General features: G+C 45.4%; 1 protein-coding gene across 1 annotated transcript; it reads right to left on the bottom strand.

Annotated features, from left to right (window-relative positions):
- Nucleotides 1-219: 219 nt before the first annotated feature.
- Nucleotides 220-19,031, bottom strand: LACTBL1 (lactamase beta like 1). Its single transcript, XM_013950828.2, has 8 exons — nucleotides 18,968-19,031; nucleotides 14,397-14,482; nucleotides 11,056-11,200; nucleotides 9,477-9,586; nucleotides 7,170-7,327; nucleotides 5,677-5,924; nucleotides 2,918-3,023; nucleotides 220-1,208 (listed from the first exon to the last, which is right to left on the bottom strand). Exons 2-8 carry the CDS (start codon nucleotides 14,415-14,417, stop codon nucleotides 230-232), a joined length of 1,767 nt encoding a protein of 588 aa, XP_013806282.2. The 5' UTR covers nucleotides 14,418-14,482; nucleotides 18,968-19,031; the 3' UTR covers nucleotides 220-229.
- Between the last annotated feature and the right edge of the window lie 678 nt (nucleotides 19,032-19,709).

Raw genomic sequence — 19,709 nt, forward strand, 5'->3', positions numbered from 1 at the left:
TTGTTTCTGCAAGCATTACCAGTTGTGAACCAGCCTGCCATGCAGTGCCAGAGAAGGCAAGACATCGCAACCTTTTCGGAAGTGAAACAACGTATTTGTTGGAGGAAAGAGTCATTGGACAGCATCTTTCCCTTTTTAGTGGCATCCATAAAACCACACAGACAGGAGAGCCTGGGAAGACAGATTTGGAGCCACCTCTCAGAAATGGTTAGAAAAAGAGAGGGGACAGTCAGCTATAGAATACAGGTTTACGAAGCACGCGCACCACATTGTATGTGTTCAGCCCTGGTACATCAAAACCAGGAGACAAGCCTTTGCGATCGAATGGATAAAAATTAAAAAGCTGCCCATCTTGAGTCTCCAATGAGATAGAGGCAGAGCCCAGGTGCAGAACACAGGGGAACTCCTTGTCGAAAACAACCTGGAAGACACGATCTTCCAAGTAGTGGAGTTTGATTGTCCAGTACTTTTCAGGGATCAGCTTTTCAACATGAGGCCCAAACTGCTGCATGACCAGCACCCCACCAGGTCCAACTTTGATCTCATAGAAAGTCAGGTTGGAATAGGTGTAGTAGCCAACATAAGGGACTGAGCTTGGAGGAGGAATCAAGCTTTTCTCTGCCTCCCTGAACGCCGTCTCCATGGCAGGAATAAGATACTCATATGTCTGAGTCACAAGGTCTCTCCCTTGTGGCCGAGGCCCTGCCATCAGGGCAATGAAGCTCAGACGGAGTTTGGGGATAAGGGAGAAAGTAGCTGAATAACCATCAAGGTCTCCGTCCTTCCTAATGACATCGTAGCCCAATTGCTCGTTAATCTCCCAGGGTGTGCCGGTCTGGTTAGCAAAATATTCAGTGGAGCACTTAAACAGAGGGGTCAGCATCGTCTTCACAGTGTCAGGCTCTAGGAGGCGACGGTGATAGGTGCCTAAAAAGACCATTGCCAGCTTGGCAAGGTCGGCAGCCGTGGAGTACATCTGGCCAGAAGGCCTGTACCAGCCAAGGTCGTAGAGAGGGGCTGGCTGCCGGCTGCCGTAGAAGCCCACGGCCATCTGCGAGCGGATCGGAGGTGTGATGTCAAAGCCGGTGTCCTCCAAGCCCAAGCGGTCCAGGATGTTCTCCGAGATCCAGCGCTGGTATTCCCCCTCTGCTGCGTGGTCAGCCAGCACGTGGGCCATTAGTGAGAAGGCTAAATTGCTGTAATGGCACCTGAAAGAAAGAGGAATATATCTGCATCAGCCCTGTGTGGTGCAGGTACAACTACATGAAAACAATGGCTAGGTCTCTCTTCTGGGGAAGACTGTTCTTTATCAGTTCACATGCTAAATAGAAAGAAGGGGTGAAGAAGGAATGGAGAAAAAGTAACAGTGCTGTTACCCTGATTTGTTGTTAAGTTGAAAAAGAATAAGAAATTCCTTACAGGAACATCAGCAGAGCTATTTAACCTCTACTTACAGAAAGAGGGCCAGAGATAACAAAACAAAAAAAATTAATGGCAAAACCTGTATATTTGCATATCCTGACTTATTGCTTATAATTGTTCAGAGTGTTTTCATTCTTTTCAAGAGCAGAGTTGAGAGGTACAGATGCTTACCTTAAAGGTCTCAAAATCCCAGGTTAGCCTCTTCGGAGATTTAACATGGCACAAACTCTTAAGCAGCTAAGCTACCGTAAGATGGTAAAAGCACTCAAAAAGCTCTTAAAAGCCTGCAAGGCAGCATCCAGCAATGTTAAGTTGCTAAAGGCACCAAAGTGCTTGAATCTTTAATATCCATAAAGTGCTTTAAATCTCTACACTTGACTGAAGTTTAATGACATAAAGATAAGAATGGGCACATTTTCTTTTCAAAGATATTTTCAAAATTCATGATGTTTTCAATCTTGTTTCTTCTGACTTGTGTGAAGGCACTGACTATTTAGATCATAAATTTGGTACTAGCTCAACTGTTTCCAACCCATCTGGCTGAATAAAAGCATGCTGAATATATATTTTTTTACCCCAGGAATGAATACACATTGGATCTAAAAGTTAATATCTGAAATGGAGCTGAAGTTCAACATTCCAAGAAAAATATTTTAAAATTTCCATAGCAATGAATGGAAATTTCCTTTAGGAAGAATGAACTGCTAGCATGTAAAGTGCATCCAGGAACAGGGAGACAGAGCTAAAACTCATCTCAGAGCTCATCAACACCAAGTTATAAGTGGTTCAAAAACTGTGTGTGGATGTCCTCAGGTGTCTTACTGATGAATGTGATGTAAATACTCAGGTAGACAATGCTGTCTGGTATCAAAACTGTGTTCTAACCTTATAGACTTCAAGTCATAGCAAATTCTCAACAGCCCAAGGCAAATTTGTTCAGAATTTAATTATACTCACTCAAAATTTTGCAAAATTTGGAAGTTTTCCCCAGTTGGTCTGAACCCTGTCCCTCAGCTTCTATCCACTGGATCTTGTTCATATTTTTCAGTGTTTGATTGCTACTCAGGTAACAGGCTTTTAACAGGGTACATAAATTGGAATAAATATTAATATAACTTATTGATGATAATTTAGAGATATGGCAATGTCTACAGATGCTGGAAAATTCTTGGTGAAATATATGACAGTTTAAATCAGATTAATTTGCCTGGCCATTTTTGAAAATCTACATCTTTAACATTTAAGGTTTATTGAACCTAATTATAGCAATTTAATTTGCCTCATATAGGCTTCTCATTCAGGCTCTGCACTCAAATGAAAAAATGTGGCACCCCCAAAGGCCACTCTTCCCAACCTAAGACAGGAGTGTGTGTAGACAGATGAGCTGAAGCTCCCCTTAGGAATGACCACTGGCCATGGAGATTCCAAGCGTGGCTAATGTCCAGGGAGAAGAAAATGATCCCAGACCAAAAGTCCACAAATAAATACATCTGACCTAGTTCCTGGGTCAGCAACCAACACATCATCTTTCAGGAGAGCTAGGGCATCTTGCGTGTTGCCTTTCCACAGCAGGCTGGTAGATCGCAGCCTCCTGGGCAGACCTGTGTCATGGAGGAGAAAAGTTCAAACAACTTGAGACAAATCCGGCCCAGGAATCTGGTGAAGAGTGAGCAAAAACAAGATTCAATGGCAAGACGGAAACAACCACGATAAAAGCATATACTTATACACATGGCAAACATGCCACAGGGACCAGCTCATACCAGACCGCAGGCCAAACTGTGCAAGTCACAGGCCCCTGAATCTGGGTAATGTAACTCCTACCTCAGCATCAACTGTGGATTGCTGCATTTTGGTAAAAATGTCTTGATGAACAACAAAACCATGACCATCCCCAAGCACATTTTGGAAGGTAAGAGCACAGTAGGTGCTCAGGAAATCCCTGTCCTTGCCTACAAAGGTGTGAAACAGCTCCTGTATACAGATGTTTGTTCTTTACCCCTCACTCCATGAGACTTGAACTCCTCTGACCTATTCTAGGCTTGGCCCAAAGTATTTTTAGCTTTTGTTTCAGCATTAGCAAAATTTCTTCAGTTTTTGAATGTGGAAACATTGAAAGAAGCTCTTTTAATTCCACTACCCTGAAATTCACTAAAAACTTTGGGCCAGGACTTTTTAAAACGCCACAGCTCCTTTGGCTTTCACTGAGTTAAAAGAATGCACTGGATTCGTGGCTCACCAAGCACAGAACCTCGACTATATCAGGAATTAAATCCTCCTTACAGTTGACAGCTGACTTTGATTTGCAAGTTAGGAGAAAATCAGGAAGGATACATGACAGAAAAATGACTTGCCATCATCTGCTCAGTGAGCGTGTGTTAAATCTTGGCAAAGCTGAATTAAGCCTTATTTCTGTTGTAGCAGCAAGCGCATGTTTTTCCCAACTGGTGTGACCTTGGGATTTGAACTGGAACCAGAGCAGTTTTCTGCTTCTGGTCTGTGATTATTTGTGCAGCTTAATGACCAGGTAAGAGAGACACTGAGCATCTTCCAGTAGACGCTGGGCTTCTTCATTTCCCACTTGCCATAGTGGCAGCAAAGAAAATGCCACACCACCTGGAAAGGTCACCTAGCTCCATTCCACCAGTGCACTGTCTCTCTTGAGGTTCACTGAAAGGCTCCAGAAATGGTAAACCAGAGAATGTGTGAGCATAACAGAAAATTCAAGTCACTGATTTGTGCTTCATGGGCTGCTAATTAATGTGACAAGCATGCTGTTAATAATTTACAATAGAATCTCATACTGTCATTCATACACATTCGAAAATCACAGACTTAACAAGCTGGAACTTCACTCTAGCAACGTACACATCAAGTGTGGGGAGAAAACTGTTTGGACTGTTTTTTGCAATATGCAATGTAAAAAAGCCCAGATAATGCGGTTATATAATAGACCAGTTTCTACTGGAAGAGTTTAGATGAAAAACTGTTACAATATTCAGTGCGGTGACATTGATCTTTATGCTAAGCAGAACCTACTCTTTTTTTTTTTTTGGACCATCAGGAAATGTAACATGTGACCTCAACATTGCATTTGATATTCATCTGGGTTTTTGAAATTGCGCTTCTCCCTCTACTGGGTTGGCAGGGTCCAAGTTGGTTAGTGCACCCTGCTGGTGTTGTATATATACACCGACCTCCAGCATATTGGGTCACATCCTAAAAAAAGGATTTAGTGCATAAAGGGAGCTAAACAGGGGCCCAAAAGTTACACACCAAGGGAGATGTTCATTCACCCTCAAAGGTCTGGCAGAAACAATGTAGCATTACAAATCTCTGGTCCTAACAATATATTGGAGCAAAAAAGCAACCCTTTGACTGCCAGGAGCCAAAGCTGGCTCTCAGTCTCTTGGCTAGCTTCAGGTGAGGCTCTGCTCCCTCCTGAGGTACTGGACTTCACATTGTTTTGAACTGAGCTCCTAATTTGGGGTATTTATTGCAGTTTTTTTTTTGGGGGGGGCTAAATCAGGGGTGCTGCAGGGTCTAGTCAAAATGCTGCACCAGATCTCAGCACACTGCATCTTTGGCCAATCAATTCTGGGATCTCCGAGTATTAACAGCTGTATTTCTGAAAGAGGTTACAGATCTCCACAGTCCTGTGAGCTCCTTCTACATTAACATCAGTTACCCACTTATAATAGTAGGAGCGGATTAAGGATCCTCTGTCAGCAAGTACAAAGCTATTTATAGCTCAGGAATCCCAGATCAGGGACCACACTGACAGTTAAATTTAGCTCAGAAATTGAGGTCTGTCTGTTCGAAGCAAAGACAGTTTGGTGACACTTTGACCCTCAACCCTGCATCTCAAAAATAAGAGCACTCTGAACTGGAGTGCAGAAGTTGTTGTGCAATTTGAGCTTGCTGTCAAGTCATGCTATGGTGTTGAAAGAAATATACATTCACCCTGCCCGGGGGAAGCAGTTCCCCAGCCCACAGTGCACCTTTGCAACCCCTTTCCTGGGCTGGAAAGGTGCCTGGAGAGGAGTTTCCTTTTAGCACCTGATGAAGCTGCTGACAGCTTGCCCCCAGGGATCCTGCCTGAAATCGGGAAAGTGCAAAGGTGCAGAGTCCGTGTTGGGAACTGGCCTCTGCAAAGGCCTTTTTTATCCCTGGTAAATAGTCTTTTCTCTCTGTGGCCTTTTTCAAAGGGCATAGTGATGTGCAGAGAGCAGGCAGGTAGCAGTGTCATCTCACCTGAGAGCTGGCTGGCCATTCTGCGCAAGGTGACAGGCGATGGCTTAAGTGGCATCAAGCCTTTTCCCCCCAAAATCAGCCCATCTGCTGTGTATCTCTGTTCTGATTCCTTGAGCTTTCCCAGAGGGTTTTTAATAACAAAGCTCTGGGCGTAACGTTCCAAAGGGTCATCCAGTGACGTGACTTTCCCTTCCTCCCACATCTTGTACAACATAATGGTGGGAAAGATCTTGGAGACACTGGCAATTCTGTTATGGAACAAACATTTACAAAAATTCAGCATTAAGCAACCCATGAACCAAGATGACACGTGCTCAGCAGATCAAATCACCCAAGTGACCCACTACCTGAAACTAAGTGCAACACCTCTGCTAATTCAGGAGGGAGTGTCTAAAAAGCAGGAATGCAGTTTGAATCAATACCCTTAACTCTGCCCTTCATGGACTGAAACAGCCTTCGGTAGTGTCTCCTCTTGTGCAGTGGACTACTGAACTTTTTCAATCCACTTAATATTTATAAGCTGATGATTTTTGTAAATTATTGCTTAATAAATACCATAAAAAGATAAAAAGGGAATTATTGGAATTTTAAGATTAAAACACTATTAAAGTTTTGCATTTCACATTCAGACTGGATACTGGGTTGCTTGAGAACACATTAAGATTTAGAAAAGGTCTTCTGGAAGAAAAGGCATGTATTCCTGTATGCAGGGATTGTACCATGATACAGAGGGAAAAAAACAGCCCATCGCAGCTGCTGAAACATCCAGAATCGTTTATTCTGAGGATAACATTTGATAGTCATATTGAAGCCCATATGTTGCAAATTTATCAAACTTATAAATCACTGAAAACATGTCTTTAAAGAAAGTGAATACAAAGCAAACATTCAGCCTGCTTTATAGATACACAGATCAGAGGTTTCTTTGTAATATGCATTCAGGGCTTGATTTTGACTACATATAAAAAATAATGGCCAATATGTCCTTGACTTCACTAGGAGAATGAATAAGCCTACAGGTCTAGTTTGCATTCCCAGAACATACTCCTCCAAATCACTGTTGTTTTGCTAAACTGAACTTTTTTTATCCTCTAGCACCAAAAGACTGTGTCCTCACTGTTCACAAAGTCTGTGCTAAGTTTCAGTCTTTCGATTTGTGCCCTATCCTCTTCAAAACCTGGTGATTTCCCTATGTGAGGAGCAACAGGACAACTCCTCCTGGATTTTCACTGGTATTCAAATTTAAAATAAAGTCAGACCAAATTAAAAAAAAATCCCCAAATAACTCATTAAGCCATGGGTAAACGATAACTTAGCTGTAGCATTGTCTTATGAAGATTCAGTGTGACCCAGAAGAGGTTTCTGCAGCAAAACGCTGCACCTGGGGCAGGAGAAAGCAGGGCTTGTGACAGCAGCTCTGTCCCTAGAGATCAGATCTCCAATACATGTAACCGTTGTTTCCAGCTCTCCTGCCTGGGGTACGTCTGTCTCACCTGTAAATGGTGTACTCATTGGGCACCACTGAGAAGGGGTCCGAACCATTCTTCTTCCCAAAGTTGCCTGTCCAGAGCACAGTATCATTGTAGATAACTATGGCAGACAGGGCAGGGAGACCAGAGCTATGAATCCTTTGGCGCAGCATCATATCCACCTGGAGGAGGACAGGAAATGACAGATTTCCGAATGAAGAGTCTTATAATGCGTATCATCTGTAACATGCAGTATTAAACCCAGAAAATCAGCCCTACTTACTGCCAAGCACTTAAGAGTCCGCATGAGAGTTGGTGATTTTTCAAATATGTCTTGGCAAAAAGAATGCACTTTAACTCTGAATTGCTTTTGCTGAATTATCAATTTTTTTCCTTTGGCTCTTTCTACATGTCCACTGTGCAGTAGAATGTGGTGCTCATCCTTGTAATATCTACGATACTCATATGATTAAAAACAAATGCTAATACTCTAATGATTGCAATTTCTTCCATTTTAAATTGTATCGCGCACATCTGTTCCTTGCACTAATATTTTAGGTTCAAAGATGTACAAGAACAAGGTTCAGGCTTTTTAAACATCCCATGACACTTGTTATGCCACCAGACGTGCTAGACTTGGAGTCCTGTTTAAACCACAATCTGAGTAACAGCACCCAGACTACAGGGCTGTGATTGCTCTTTACTTCCTGTTGTGCCAGCGTTGTGTAGACCTAAATGGTCTCTGTGCTCTCCCCCGAGAGCAGAATGCATTGATCTCTCTTTTGTGACTTTCTCAAGGCTATGCGATCATTATGCCTAAGTTTTCTTTTGCACAGAAAGGTTAAGAGATAGGAAGTGGTCTTCCAAGCCCAGCATTTGAGACGAGAAGTGCCGGGCCCTGCAGTGTCCTCAGAAGCTCCTCTGTGGATGAGCGTGCGAGGGTACACTGACCGCAGGCAGCGGGAATACCCAGCTTGCTCCAAGTCCCTCTGTACTGGTTCACTACCCTTCCCTCCCCGTCTCCTGATGGCACATCTGGACTGCCTGGAGGCATCAGAACCTCTGGGGAGCAGAGCGATATTGTGTTGGCCTGTACGGTCCTCTGTCTGGTTTCCTCAGAGGTAGGTATGTAGCCCTACCTGGACTGACAGAAAATTCATAGAAATACATGATGCTTTATCAGACTTGTGCATCATTGCATTCAATACCTTTGGATCTAGACACTAACAAGACACTTCCGAGGAAAGCACAGACCTTTCTGGGAAGCACAATCCATAAAATGTTTCCTTAAGCCTCATCTGTTAGTGAATATAAACTCTCCTGTTTCAGGATATGAAGCTGCTGTCGGCTAGGAAAGTCAGTGTTGTGGTCTGAAAATTAGGAGGAGCGGGCTCAGCTTATCTACCCCTGCTTCCCATTTTGGCAATGGGCAAAGCCCTTAGGCATGCTAAGGTCCAGGGCTGCCACATCTAATTAGGTCTTGGCCCCTGCAACAGAATAACCCTGGCTAGATGAGCGATGGGGCTTTGATGCTTGTAGGACAGAGGAAGGACTGCAGGTGGGTCACTTGCTGTCTGTATGGCTTCTTTACTATGAATAAATAATTAAGATAGGACTCTGTAGCCTGGAAAAGAGACAAATGAGAGGATATATTATATGATAGCGGTCTCCAAACTCAGGAGTGTCCTGTCAGAGTACGGCTGTTCTTATGGCCCATCCAGTCAAGACAACACTACAGTGTTTCCTCATTGCAAATAGCCAGTGCTAAAACTTCAAAGACAGTGCACCATGCTGAGGAAAAGCAGGTCTCTTTCTGATTTAGATGCAGGTTCCACTGCCTTTCCTTGCCTTCCTTTCCTTTCCCTTCCCTTCTCTCCCTCTTTTCTGAAGTTAGCTCCAAGTAACTAATTTTTGAATGCTGGCATGTGGGAAAGCCAATAAAGTAATAAAATAAGGAAGCGATGGTCACTGATGAATGGGAACTGTTGGGTCATCTGCTTTCCAGGATAGGGAGGCTGTCTAATTGTAGACAAGGATAAGACGTCAAGACCAAGAAGAGCTGTCATTTTGTGCTGAAGTATGCTCACCAGACCTCCTGATGGACAAGTAATGCTGTTTGTTCATTAAGCTTTGGATCAAATAACTGCTTATCAACCTGTTCTGTATGTGCAGTGAAGGAGTTTCATACCTCTCATTCTAGATTCACTGGTTCTCCACCTTCTTTACACCCCATCTCCTTCCCCAGAGACGCTCAAGTGCAAAATACATATCCTTGCCTTTACACCTTTAGAAAAGCAAAATTATGAACTGTCTCCATTTGTCTCCTCAGACCTTCTCCAGTGCATCCTTCAGAATGGGGATGGGGTGGTCCAGTGGTACTGGTTCAGGATAGCGAGGACACATCTGCACAGCTTCTGATCTCACTTCCATCACAGATGGGCCTGGAAAACATTTCAAAGATGGCACGTTACACAAATAGACACACTCACAAGCTTTAACCACATCAAGCAGTCAGCGCTAGCTTTTTTGCTTGTGTTGTCCAAAGCTGAAGGAGACTTCTGCATAGTCAAATAGAGGATATTGGATTGTTTCTACCCGACAAAACACAGGACTTAAAAAGAGCACCAGACTCTTATGTTCATTCCAAAAGGATATAGCACATGGGTTAGACAGCCACAACAGGCTCCACCAACTCTGCAGCCTGGAAGAATGAGGGACTGGGACAGCAGGAGATGGTTGAGGGCACCTGCCAGTGGGTTTAGACCTGGTGGAAGTGCCCTGCCCCCATGCAGTGGAGGGTCTGAGTTTGAATTCAGGAGGACAGGGTTGTCCCATGCATATTGTGACCTCAGGAACTGCCAGTACCATCTGAAAGTTAACACTATAACAACAGCTGATTGGCTACAAACACAGCACAAGTGGTATGCAGGAAGTGTGTTCTGAACATGGCACAGACGCATCTTGACTTTTTTGGTGCAAGCAAAGATATTTAATTTCAATGAGAAATGGGAACCTTTCCACTTAGGTCCACTCTTTTCCCAGATTATCCCAAGGTGTTCAAAAGCATCGCTTCTCTGTTCTGTACATTATCAGCAAAATGCTTATGATTTCTCTTTTCTCTTACCCATCAGGCATGCAGCATTAGAAATAGAGATCAGAAAAGAAATGGCATTACACAGCCTTTGCGCTGACTGAGGACAGGCCCAAAATATCCTACAGGCAGCCTTTGATAGTCTGTGATAAAAATGTAAGGTTTGAAATCTTTTTAGACAATATTAGTCTATTGGTCTGTTACTGGTACCTTCACTGTGGATTTTATGCCACATTTGGGGTTCTTAAAACTCTGATCCACTTACACTGTGTATGTTCCATCCTTTGTGTCTATCCACTGAGTTTACAATAATCAACATAAAGGAATGTTAGTGCTAACTGGGGACTTGAGCTGGCTCAAAGATCTAACATTAAGGGAAAGAAGCAAATCCATGAGCTAAACAACATGGTAAGCTGTAAAACTGAACCAGTTCTAAGCTGGGATGACTTTTATACCTGGATGCCAAAGAAAAAGACAGAAAATGTGAAATAAAATGGCCCACCCCTTGATGAACGAATTGAGGTTAAAGTGTGTTGGCAAATCCATCCATGAGCTAGCAGGACTGAAGATGTTCCCTGCCCCTTCCTCCTCCTGTCCCCAGCCCCCTGAGTGAGAGATCACTCTGGACACTGGCAGAAATTCGTGGCACCCTGTCAACTCTATATTCATCTCCTCTGTGTCCTTGTGTCAACTAGCAAGTGGAAAATGTGTGCTGTAAGCTCTTTGAGGAAAAAATGGCCACATGGGTAAAGAAAGGTGTTTACTGGGCCCACAAGCTTCTCTACCAAGCCATGGGCAGGTTTAAAGCTGCTTACTTACTGGGCTCCACCTTGGGGAGGCTGTACTGCCAGAGGAAGCAGCCCGTCATAGCAACAGAGAGCAGGAAGAAGAAGATGACCAAGACATGAATCCACTTCACTTCCGTAACAGAGAACTTGAGGCGGCCTCGGCTGCTGGAGGCCTGCTGTAAGCAGAACAGACATGATCTCAGAGGAAATAACAGAGCAAGAAACTGCCTCGCACGCACACCAGCTGGGTGAAAGACACACTAAATCAGAGAATGCAGCTACTGAAGGGACAAGGACTAATTCCTGTACCCTTGCAGCACAAGAGCTGGGCATATCACACCAAGTTGCAATGCCTGGAACCAGAGATGACTTCCTGTCTTTTAATGAGGTTTGCAAGATGTTATTCTCCCCACCTGTTTGGTTGTCACAGAAGAACACCAGCTGCTGAGAGCCTGACTTCCCCACAACCTGCAGGTGAACCTCATCAACCCAGGCTGGCAGGATTCTTTTTTATAGCTCTCATTTCCTCCCATCTCAGTTATCATGACTTATTCCCGGATATCTTTTCCAACCCCTTTTTCCAGCATCCAGTATCTGTTCATGGATGCCACCAGCCAGATTGTCTAAGCAAATCCAGCTTTTACAGACAAAATGATAGAATTTTTCACCATGTACTGCCTTTACCCACCTATTTTGTCCCTGTAATTCCCATTATATCATGTACCATCTGTAAGCTTGGCATTTACAGAAGTAATGTTTTGGAAAACTGGCTAATATTCTGGGTTTGTGCAGCTCTCCACCCTGGAGACCATCCAGGTTGGTGATACCAACATATAAATGTTAAAGAATAACAAGGAACAGATGACAAATGATTAGGTGCCTAAGCATGAGCTCTGCTCTTTCACTGACTATAGGAGGTCAGTAGGGTGCTTTTGAAAGTTTGGCAATTAATGTTATAAAACATATGGCCTGCCATTTGCATCCAATATGGTCCACATTCCAAAGCTGTTTCAGGTTGTCTGGACTCGTTTGTAGTATAGACAGACTAAAATACCCCCTATAGATTTCCACATGGCCCTTTTCTCTGAATTCAGATATAGGATGGTTCATGGAACAGCTTCTGCAGGCAACTGAGCCTTATCACTTAACAACAAGGAATCCTGCAAAGCCACTTCCAGGCTTGCAGATGGCTGACTATGAAGAAGGATCCAGTGGGGGAATCTAGCCCCTGCAAAAACTGAGTTGAAATTCTACTTTCTGAATGAGAACAGAATTACGTCACAATTATTTTCAAAGCCATTTAGTCTGTTCAAACATTCCCACAAAATTTCTGAAGGCACAACTTACTCTAGGCTCTTCCATAACATCATTAAGCCTTCAAGGATGGCTTAAAACCACGCAGGTGCCTGCCGACCACCTGAGCCTGCTAGAGCAGACACACACTCCATACTCCAGCTATCAGACCAAGTGACATGTTACTTGCCAGGGGATGCCTGTGACACCAAAAAGAGCTTGTCTTAGATTTACAGTCTTATACAGTGTCTTAGTAGGCAGGAACCCAGATCTACACTAGGAAAAGCCCATGCGTTGAGATCTGTGGTTAATCACCCACACTCTGGCAGGTTTTAGTTTATGCTGGAGAATGTTTCCAAGAGCTGCAATGAGATGCAGCTTTCCTGCAGCAAGGGGTGGGATGGGACCCTCTTTGCCCTGCAGTAGTCATGGAATGATTTTCTTATATTTAGTTCCATCATAGTAAGCTGACTCTCCCACCAAACCAGAGCTTCCCAGCCATTTTTCTGCCTCTTTCCTTGCTTCATTGAGAAACCCTGATTCCTGCATCTCCAAAACAAAGGTGACAGGAAGAAATTTTCTGGTACATGCTTCACTTCACAAACTCCATACTCCTCAGACCACTAACCAATGACCCAAAGATACTGACGCCAAACTCTTCTCATCCTTTAGTCTGAACTCCCCATCTCCTCCTGCGCATGGTGAGCACCCTGAACATCTGGTTCATTCTCTGACCCATAATCCAGTGCCACGATGGCAATGCTATGAAACTAGAGAAAAGGACCTCTGTTCTATCCAATGGGCACCAAATAAGACCATAAGTCTAGTTCTGGCTGCAAGAAATATTCATTATCCTGAGGAGATGAACTGACTCAACACCCTGGGAGACAGGCAGACAAACAGACAGATATCTACAAATAGACTCTTCGCATTTCCCACTCCGATACTTGTCTGATCTCACCTTCCTTTCAGCTGGCTTCTCCATCTCATGTACGTTATTCAGTGACCATCGCTGCTAACAGCATAAACACAGCATAGCAGGGGAAGGGTGTACCAAGCACTTAGACACATTCAAATAAATGCAAACACATGCAGGAACAAGCACACACAGCCTCCCATCAGAAGCAGTCCCAGAGTGGGTTAACTACATGCTCTGCTTTTTCCCTGATCTTTGGCAGTTTAGGATAAGGAGAAGGAATGGGGGTTTCACATAGACCACTCTCACATACACAGTCTTCCCACCCTCCCCATGACCATCTAAGCAGACTACCACAGACGCTACGAGCTGCTCCATCAGTGGCACATCTTAGCACAGGTTCAGGAAAGCAGGAAATATTCCCAGCCCCCTGCGCATACCATCGCCAGAAGTCGCCTCAATCACAGAGGCCGTTGTCAGGCAGCTCAGCGTGCATGTGCTGTACCAAATCCACACCGGCTGATTTCAAGCCTGGTAAGGGTGGAGCAGAGTGCCTTGCCATGCTCCTAAATGCAGCTGCTTGTCACAGGCTGCGCTGGCTGAAGTGGCCTTTCCTCTCTAGCCACCTGCCGGTTCTGCTCAGGGTTTCCCTGTCTACTAGACCCATTCAGAGCTTTCAGAAAGTGCTGCAGATCTCCTCTGGGTGAGGAGATTAAGTGACAGGGACAGAGTGGTATTTGCTCTCAGGAAAGCGCCCGAGAGATTGAATGTTAATTCTCTCTAATGCTTCCCTACCATGTGTGTGAATCACAGCTGAAACCATCAGGGCTTCGTGATCTATTTATAGCAGTTTCATCTCCTCCTGACATTTGAACAGGAGGCGATTAACTCATGAGATGGACAGCCCCTGTGTGCCTCCAGCCAGCAGCCCCTGGACAGGCTTGGCGGTTCGCAGGGAGGAGAGATGGAGGAGCTTACAGCAGGAGCTCGGCCACGCTTGGGGCTTAATCCTCAACAGCCTCCTGGAGTTCCCCTGCAGTGATAGACAGGGTTCCCAGCTAACAGGCTCACTAGATATAGACAGGGCTGGGTATTCTTCCCATTAGCTGCTGGGGACTCCGAGGAAAAGCGGAGGGCTGTGATTTGCACAGGGATAACCTTACCCGCAGCTGTAACCCATCCATGGCTGCTCAGGAGTCCTCTTATCCCCTGTGCTGCTGGTCTCCACAAAGGAAGAATGAGTAAATCCCTGTGATGAAGGGGAAGGAAAGGTTAGTGCAGGAAGGAAAATAGAGTCAGAGCAAGAAGGAAAGTCCAGACAGAAAAGTAGGAAGGTTTTCTACTAACACAGAGCAACAAAGCTCAACTCAGATCAGCGGAGCAGCAGGGGAGGGACAGACTTTGGACAGGGAGATAAACCAGAGCCAAAGGCCAGTCCCCAGCAATGGCTTCCCTCTGCATCTGGTTTGGCAGGACCTTGTTTTCATGGCAGGGGCTGAACCCCAAGCTCTGTGACTTGCCAGAACCCAACCTCACCCCACTTCCCAGCCACAAGAGCTCTTCAGAGCTGACACACATCCATCATGCCTGCTCTGCAGGATCCTTCCAGCCCTCTTCTCAGCTCCTCAGCCTTACCCCTTTCACATAGCCAGTCCTTAAAAATCTGAACCTTCCTCCGTCTTGGGAATCACAGGCAGAGCCAAGAAACTGTATTACAGATTTGGAAGGGCTGCAGATTATCATCCCCCAGAAAAGCTCCCTCCTGCCTTGTTCCCTGACAGTGGCAATTCAATAGGTTAAAAAAAAAAAAAGCTCTCAGAGCTCTTACCAGCCTTGCTGCTGTTGCCCCCCAGGTTCCAGCACCAATGAATTTGGGGCTGTCCTGGCACTGCAGATGTTAAGAGCATCTGAAGCACTAATCCCAACACTCAGCCTCTCTGAGCACAGATTTATTGCCTGTGCCTCACCCCTCCTCAAGCAATGCAACATCTGTCCAGGGATGCAGCTGAAAGGGAATATTGCTGGTGATTTCATGGCTCAAACAATGCAGCAGAGTGGAAAATACGGTACTGGGGAGGGGGTTTGCTCTTAACATGCTGTAACCTGGAAATATTCATAACGCATGGCCATTATCATATAAAGTGCATTAAATATGCTCTCCAAAGAGGAGGAATGGTCATGCCCTTAGTTATGCAGAGAATCCATGGTAGAAATAACCTCAGAGTCCTGTCTTCCTATTGCCTCACCCCCAGCGTGAACTGTGCTCATACTGCACGCTGCGATGCCCCAGGTTGGTGCTGTGGTTTTGAGCCGATGTGGCTGGGTGGGAATTGTGGCTTCAGCAAGGTGGCACAGAGTTGATAGCAGGAGCCTTGCAATGGTAAATGTTCAAAGGAAGATGCAAAGCACAAGCAGTCTTTCCTCTGCTGGAGACTCGGAGCAGAATCAGAGCCAGCAGCTAGTCTGACCCTCGCTCCACAGGTGGCAAACCTTGCGTTTTGCTGGGAAACCCTCATGTTTAGACAAAATGACCTCAGGAAAGCTCTGGCTGCATGTGTCCTGCTGATAGTCCCTCACCTGGGACTTTGCCTTCTTCAGCTGTTCACAGATGAGGACGTCCTCTTTGGTACCTTCACTACATTTCAGTACCTCTGATAGCGGCCCAGCCCCTGATGGCATTCAAAATACTCAAGTGGAGACTGTAAGCCCCTGTGCCTATGCCCCAGAATTGCAAAAGCGGGCTGCAAAGATCCCCTTGCTGATCTCAGTGGATCAGGCTCCTCACAGTTTCGCTCCATCTCCATTTGGGGGAACTCTTTCCTTCTTGCCTTGCCACCAACCTCTCCACACCTTCCTTCACAGTTTGTGCAGAGACTTTCCCTCAAAGCTAAGGAAATGAAGTGCATATGTAGATAATTCACATTCTTTACATATTACACATTGTCATCCCATTCCTTCTTCCTTTGTTTTCTCTCCTTTTCTGCAGATTTCATAAATAAGTTTTCCAATCTCTACCTCAGTGTGATTTGTAGCAATTCACTCATTATCCCCCATTTCTTGACCATCTGAGAGCTACCGCTTCCCCCAGGAAGGGCCTGCACACCCATAACCATGATGGAGTCTCAAGTGTTTCCCGGGTTAGCAGCGTTTCATAAGTTTCGCTTTCACGTTTTTGTGTCCTTTCTAGACCCACCTTCTGTCCAGCAAGGCTGCGCAAAGGATTTTGGACGGCAGTTTTTCCACATATCCTCCCTGACCACAGCAGGCATATTCTGTCTCACCCATCAAATCGAAAAGGCTGGGCTATATCCAAGAGGTGTTTGCACCATCAGTTGCTTTTTTTTTTTTGCAGCCTTTGAGAGGCAGGGCATAATAATGCCCTCAGCAGACCTGTTCTCTGTGGTTAGAGTCCCTCCTCGCAACAGAATTGCCTTCCTCTGCCTGAGAAGGGTCCCATCTTAGAGACACCTCAAAATGAAGCAGAAGGAAAGTAGAAAGGGCTTGTGAATAACTCTGCCGCCTGCCCACTCCTTGCTGGCAGGTCCTGCCTTTCCCATTTGCTCTCTTCCCGTCAATCTCTGCCCCTGCCGTGCTTCTGGGTTTGCTGGGTTTCCAGAGCATGTGGCCCTGCTCTCTCAGAGCATCCCTCTGGCCCAGGGAATAGCAAAAAGGAAAGTAAAGATCAATTTCCCACCCTGCTGTCCCACTGCTGCACATAACAGGCTGCAAACAACAGATTCTGTCTTTCATAATGCCAGTTATAGCAAAGCAACACAGCCCCAGGCTTTGAAGGTCAGTTCATGCAATAGCGTTGAACCTGGAAGTACCCAGGAAGCTGGTGGGATAGGGAATGACTAAAACAGACAGCTGTCCAAAGGCTTTTTATGCCTGAGCTGCAGAATTACTTGAAGAGCTGCGCTTGGCCTGGACAGCCCTGGGGGAAGGCTGACTGCATCCCGGTGTGTCTCTGGCTCATTTGGAGACAGCCAAGGACCACCGCACAGCACAGTGTGCAGCGCAGACACATCCGCACACGCTTCGAGCAGGGCTGGCTGGACACAGCTGTTGCACTGTCTGCAGCACCGAGCCAGAACTCCAAGCGGGCTCTCCACAGCTAAATTATATGGTTAGTCCTGCCTAGACACAGCGTTTTTCATCAGCACTAATGGGGCTAAAGCAGAGACAATGGAAATTAGCAACATGAGTTATCACATCTCCTACATTGCCTACAACCCCTTCCTGCCAGCAGCATCCTGCAGGGACCTGATGCATTTCTTCTTCCCAGAAACTGAATCTTCTCCTCCTGCCTTCCTCCGTCATCCCCATTTTCCTACACTTTTTTTCCCTGCTCCACATGTCTGATAACACAAACAGGCAGAAGCTGCCTGGATGAAATTTTACCCCAAACACTTGCATGATCTCAAATGAAACAGCCTGCATGGCTCAATCAGGTCCTGATGTGTATGTAGCTTAAAGGGAAAAGTCTGGGCACTTTCCATCTGCTAGGGAGAGCAACGGGCACGTGTCTCCATGGTCCCAGATGGCAGAGCTCAGCCGGAGCCTCCGTTGTCCCGTTGGGAGCCCTCTGTGTCCCTCTGGGCACTGCTGGCAGCCTTTGTCTCCCATCACCGGCGGGTTCATTCTCTTGACAGTTTTGTAAGGTTGAAGCGAGCTTTGAAGTCAAAAGAGAGGACAGTGCCGAATGGGCTCCAGCTGAATGCTCCTGTATCCAGGCACGCTCCCAGTGGTGCAGGCTCGGATGGTGAAGGAGAGGACGGTCAGCATTGCCATTAGGTAGTATTGCCAACCTCAGGGGATAAGAAAGCAAGAATCAGTGGCCTCAGAGCATTGGACTTGAAGAAATATTCAGTACTGGAGTAGCTGGCTCTGCCTGCTCCCTGACAAGAATGCAAGAATACTCCTTTGAACACATTTCATTTTAAGGGAATAAAAATAAAATCCTTTTTTCTTCCCTGGCTTGCCAACATAATGTTGATTCAAAAAAAATCCCATGCACTGAGATCTAGACATACAGCAAATGTGATATGTCCTAGATGCCACAACCTCATGGAATATCTGCAGGTTAATAAGATATGTTAGGCAGTCCAGCCTTTCTGCCAGTGAAAAAAAACACAGACTTAAGAACTGCTTACCAGGCATTATGATTTTTTTTTTTTTACATTTTATCTCAATCTGCTGCTCCTGGAGTCATATGATTAGAATTGCCCATTTCAATGAAAACCTGCTTTTCTAATCCTCTTAGTTACAAGAAGAAAAGGCCATCCCAGAAGCTGGTTCCAGAAAATGAAGATACCAGAAATTTTTACATCCTCCTCCCCCCCCCCCAGTGTGTGGTCTATTTCTTTTGTATTTTCAGATGTGCTGATGCTGAAATTGTTTTTTTTCCCCCCTTAAAACTGGGCAATTCCCTCCATTTTCCAGAGCATAATCAAGGCACCTTGGGGACATCCCAGCATCTTCTCTAGCTAAACCTGCACACTGTTACACCAAATTTAGATAACATAACTTTGAGTACGTCAAAAATGTTCAGCAACCTGAGCAGGGATATTTAGTGTATCTGCTTCAGGGATGATTTAGAGCAACAGAAGGACCAGTGCTAGCACAGGTTCGATGATGCCCAGTATTTTTTCACTATTAATAGGGCCCCTGGAGAGTGAGAGATACTCAAAGGCATTCAGTAGCGGTGGCAGTGCCTGTCACAGTCTTGGCATACCTCCAGGCTCCATCACAAAGCAGCAGAGTCCTGGCATTGCAGTAAAATGCCCCTTCAATTTTCTTCTCTTTTTCCTCAGTCACGAGCAGGATGAAGACTTTCTCATTTCAGAAAAGGAAGCATGGATGTGAATTCCCATCAGTCCTCTGAAAACACAAACAAACAAAAAGGAAGACAAACACTAAAAAAACCTGCCAACATGACAGCTGCCTTATTTCATCCAGCTCTGGGCCTTTGGAGGCCCTGTGCCTCAGAGAAACTTCTTGTCCCAGAGAGTTAGGCCTGACTACACACATCTATACAGGAATCTTGACTGTGCCTGCTCCAGGGACAGATTTACTTTAGGGGAGAGGAATGGGAGGACCATGATGTCTCCCTCTTCTCTTATGCAGTCTGACAAAAGATGCTTTTGTGTCACCAGGAAGTACTGGAGTAGTTGTGTAGGTGTGCAGCTCCCTCATCCAGACAGCACCTACATCCAGCTGGATTCACTGTTCTCCCAGCTCCTGTCTACTGCTGAGGAGAGGCAGAGACCAAAAACCAGCACAAACTTTGTGCATTGAAAACTTATTGCCCCATGCCCTGGCTCTCGTATGTGCCCAGACCCTGAGCAACCAGGACTCATTGCTTAAAGATACCTTTGCATTCTCTCAGCTCAGCAGGCTGCTGGGATGGGCTTGGGTAGGAGCACAAGCAAGAAGAGCTTTCCCATGGCCAGAGCTGATTTCATGGGTATGGGGTG

Source organism: Apteryx mantelli, chromosome 26 (genome assembly GCF_036417845.1).
Source record: "Apteryx mantelli isolate bAptMan1 chromosome 26, bAptMan1.hap1, whole genome shotgun sequence".
In the NCBI taxonomy this organism is placed as follows: Eukaryota; Metazoa; Chordata; class Aves; order Apterygiformes; family Apterygidae; genus Apteryx; species Apteryx mantelli.

Excerpts from the sequence above, each read along its gene's own strand:
- LACTBL1 (XM_013950828.2), bottom strand. The coding sequence starts at position 14,417 with ATGGATGGGTTACAGCTGCGG. Across the intron at positions 11,201-14,396 it reads TGGATGGGTTACAGCTGCGG|CAGGCCTCCAGCAGCCGAGG; the intron begins GTAAGGTTATCC and ends TTCTGCTTACAG. Across the intron at positions 3,024-5,676 it reads AATGGCCAGCCAGCTCTCAG|GTCTGCCCAGGAGGCTGCGA; the intron begins GTGAGATGACAC and ends TCCATGACACAG.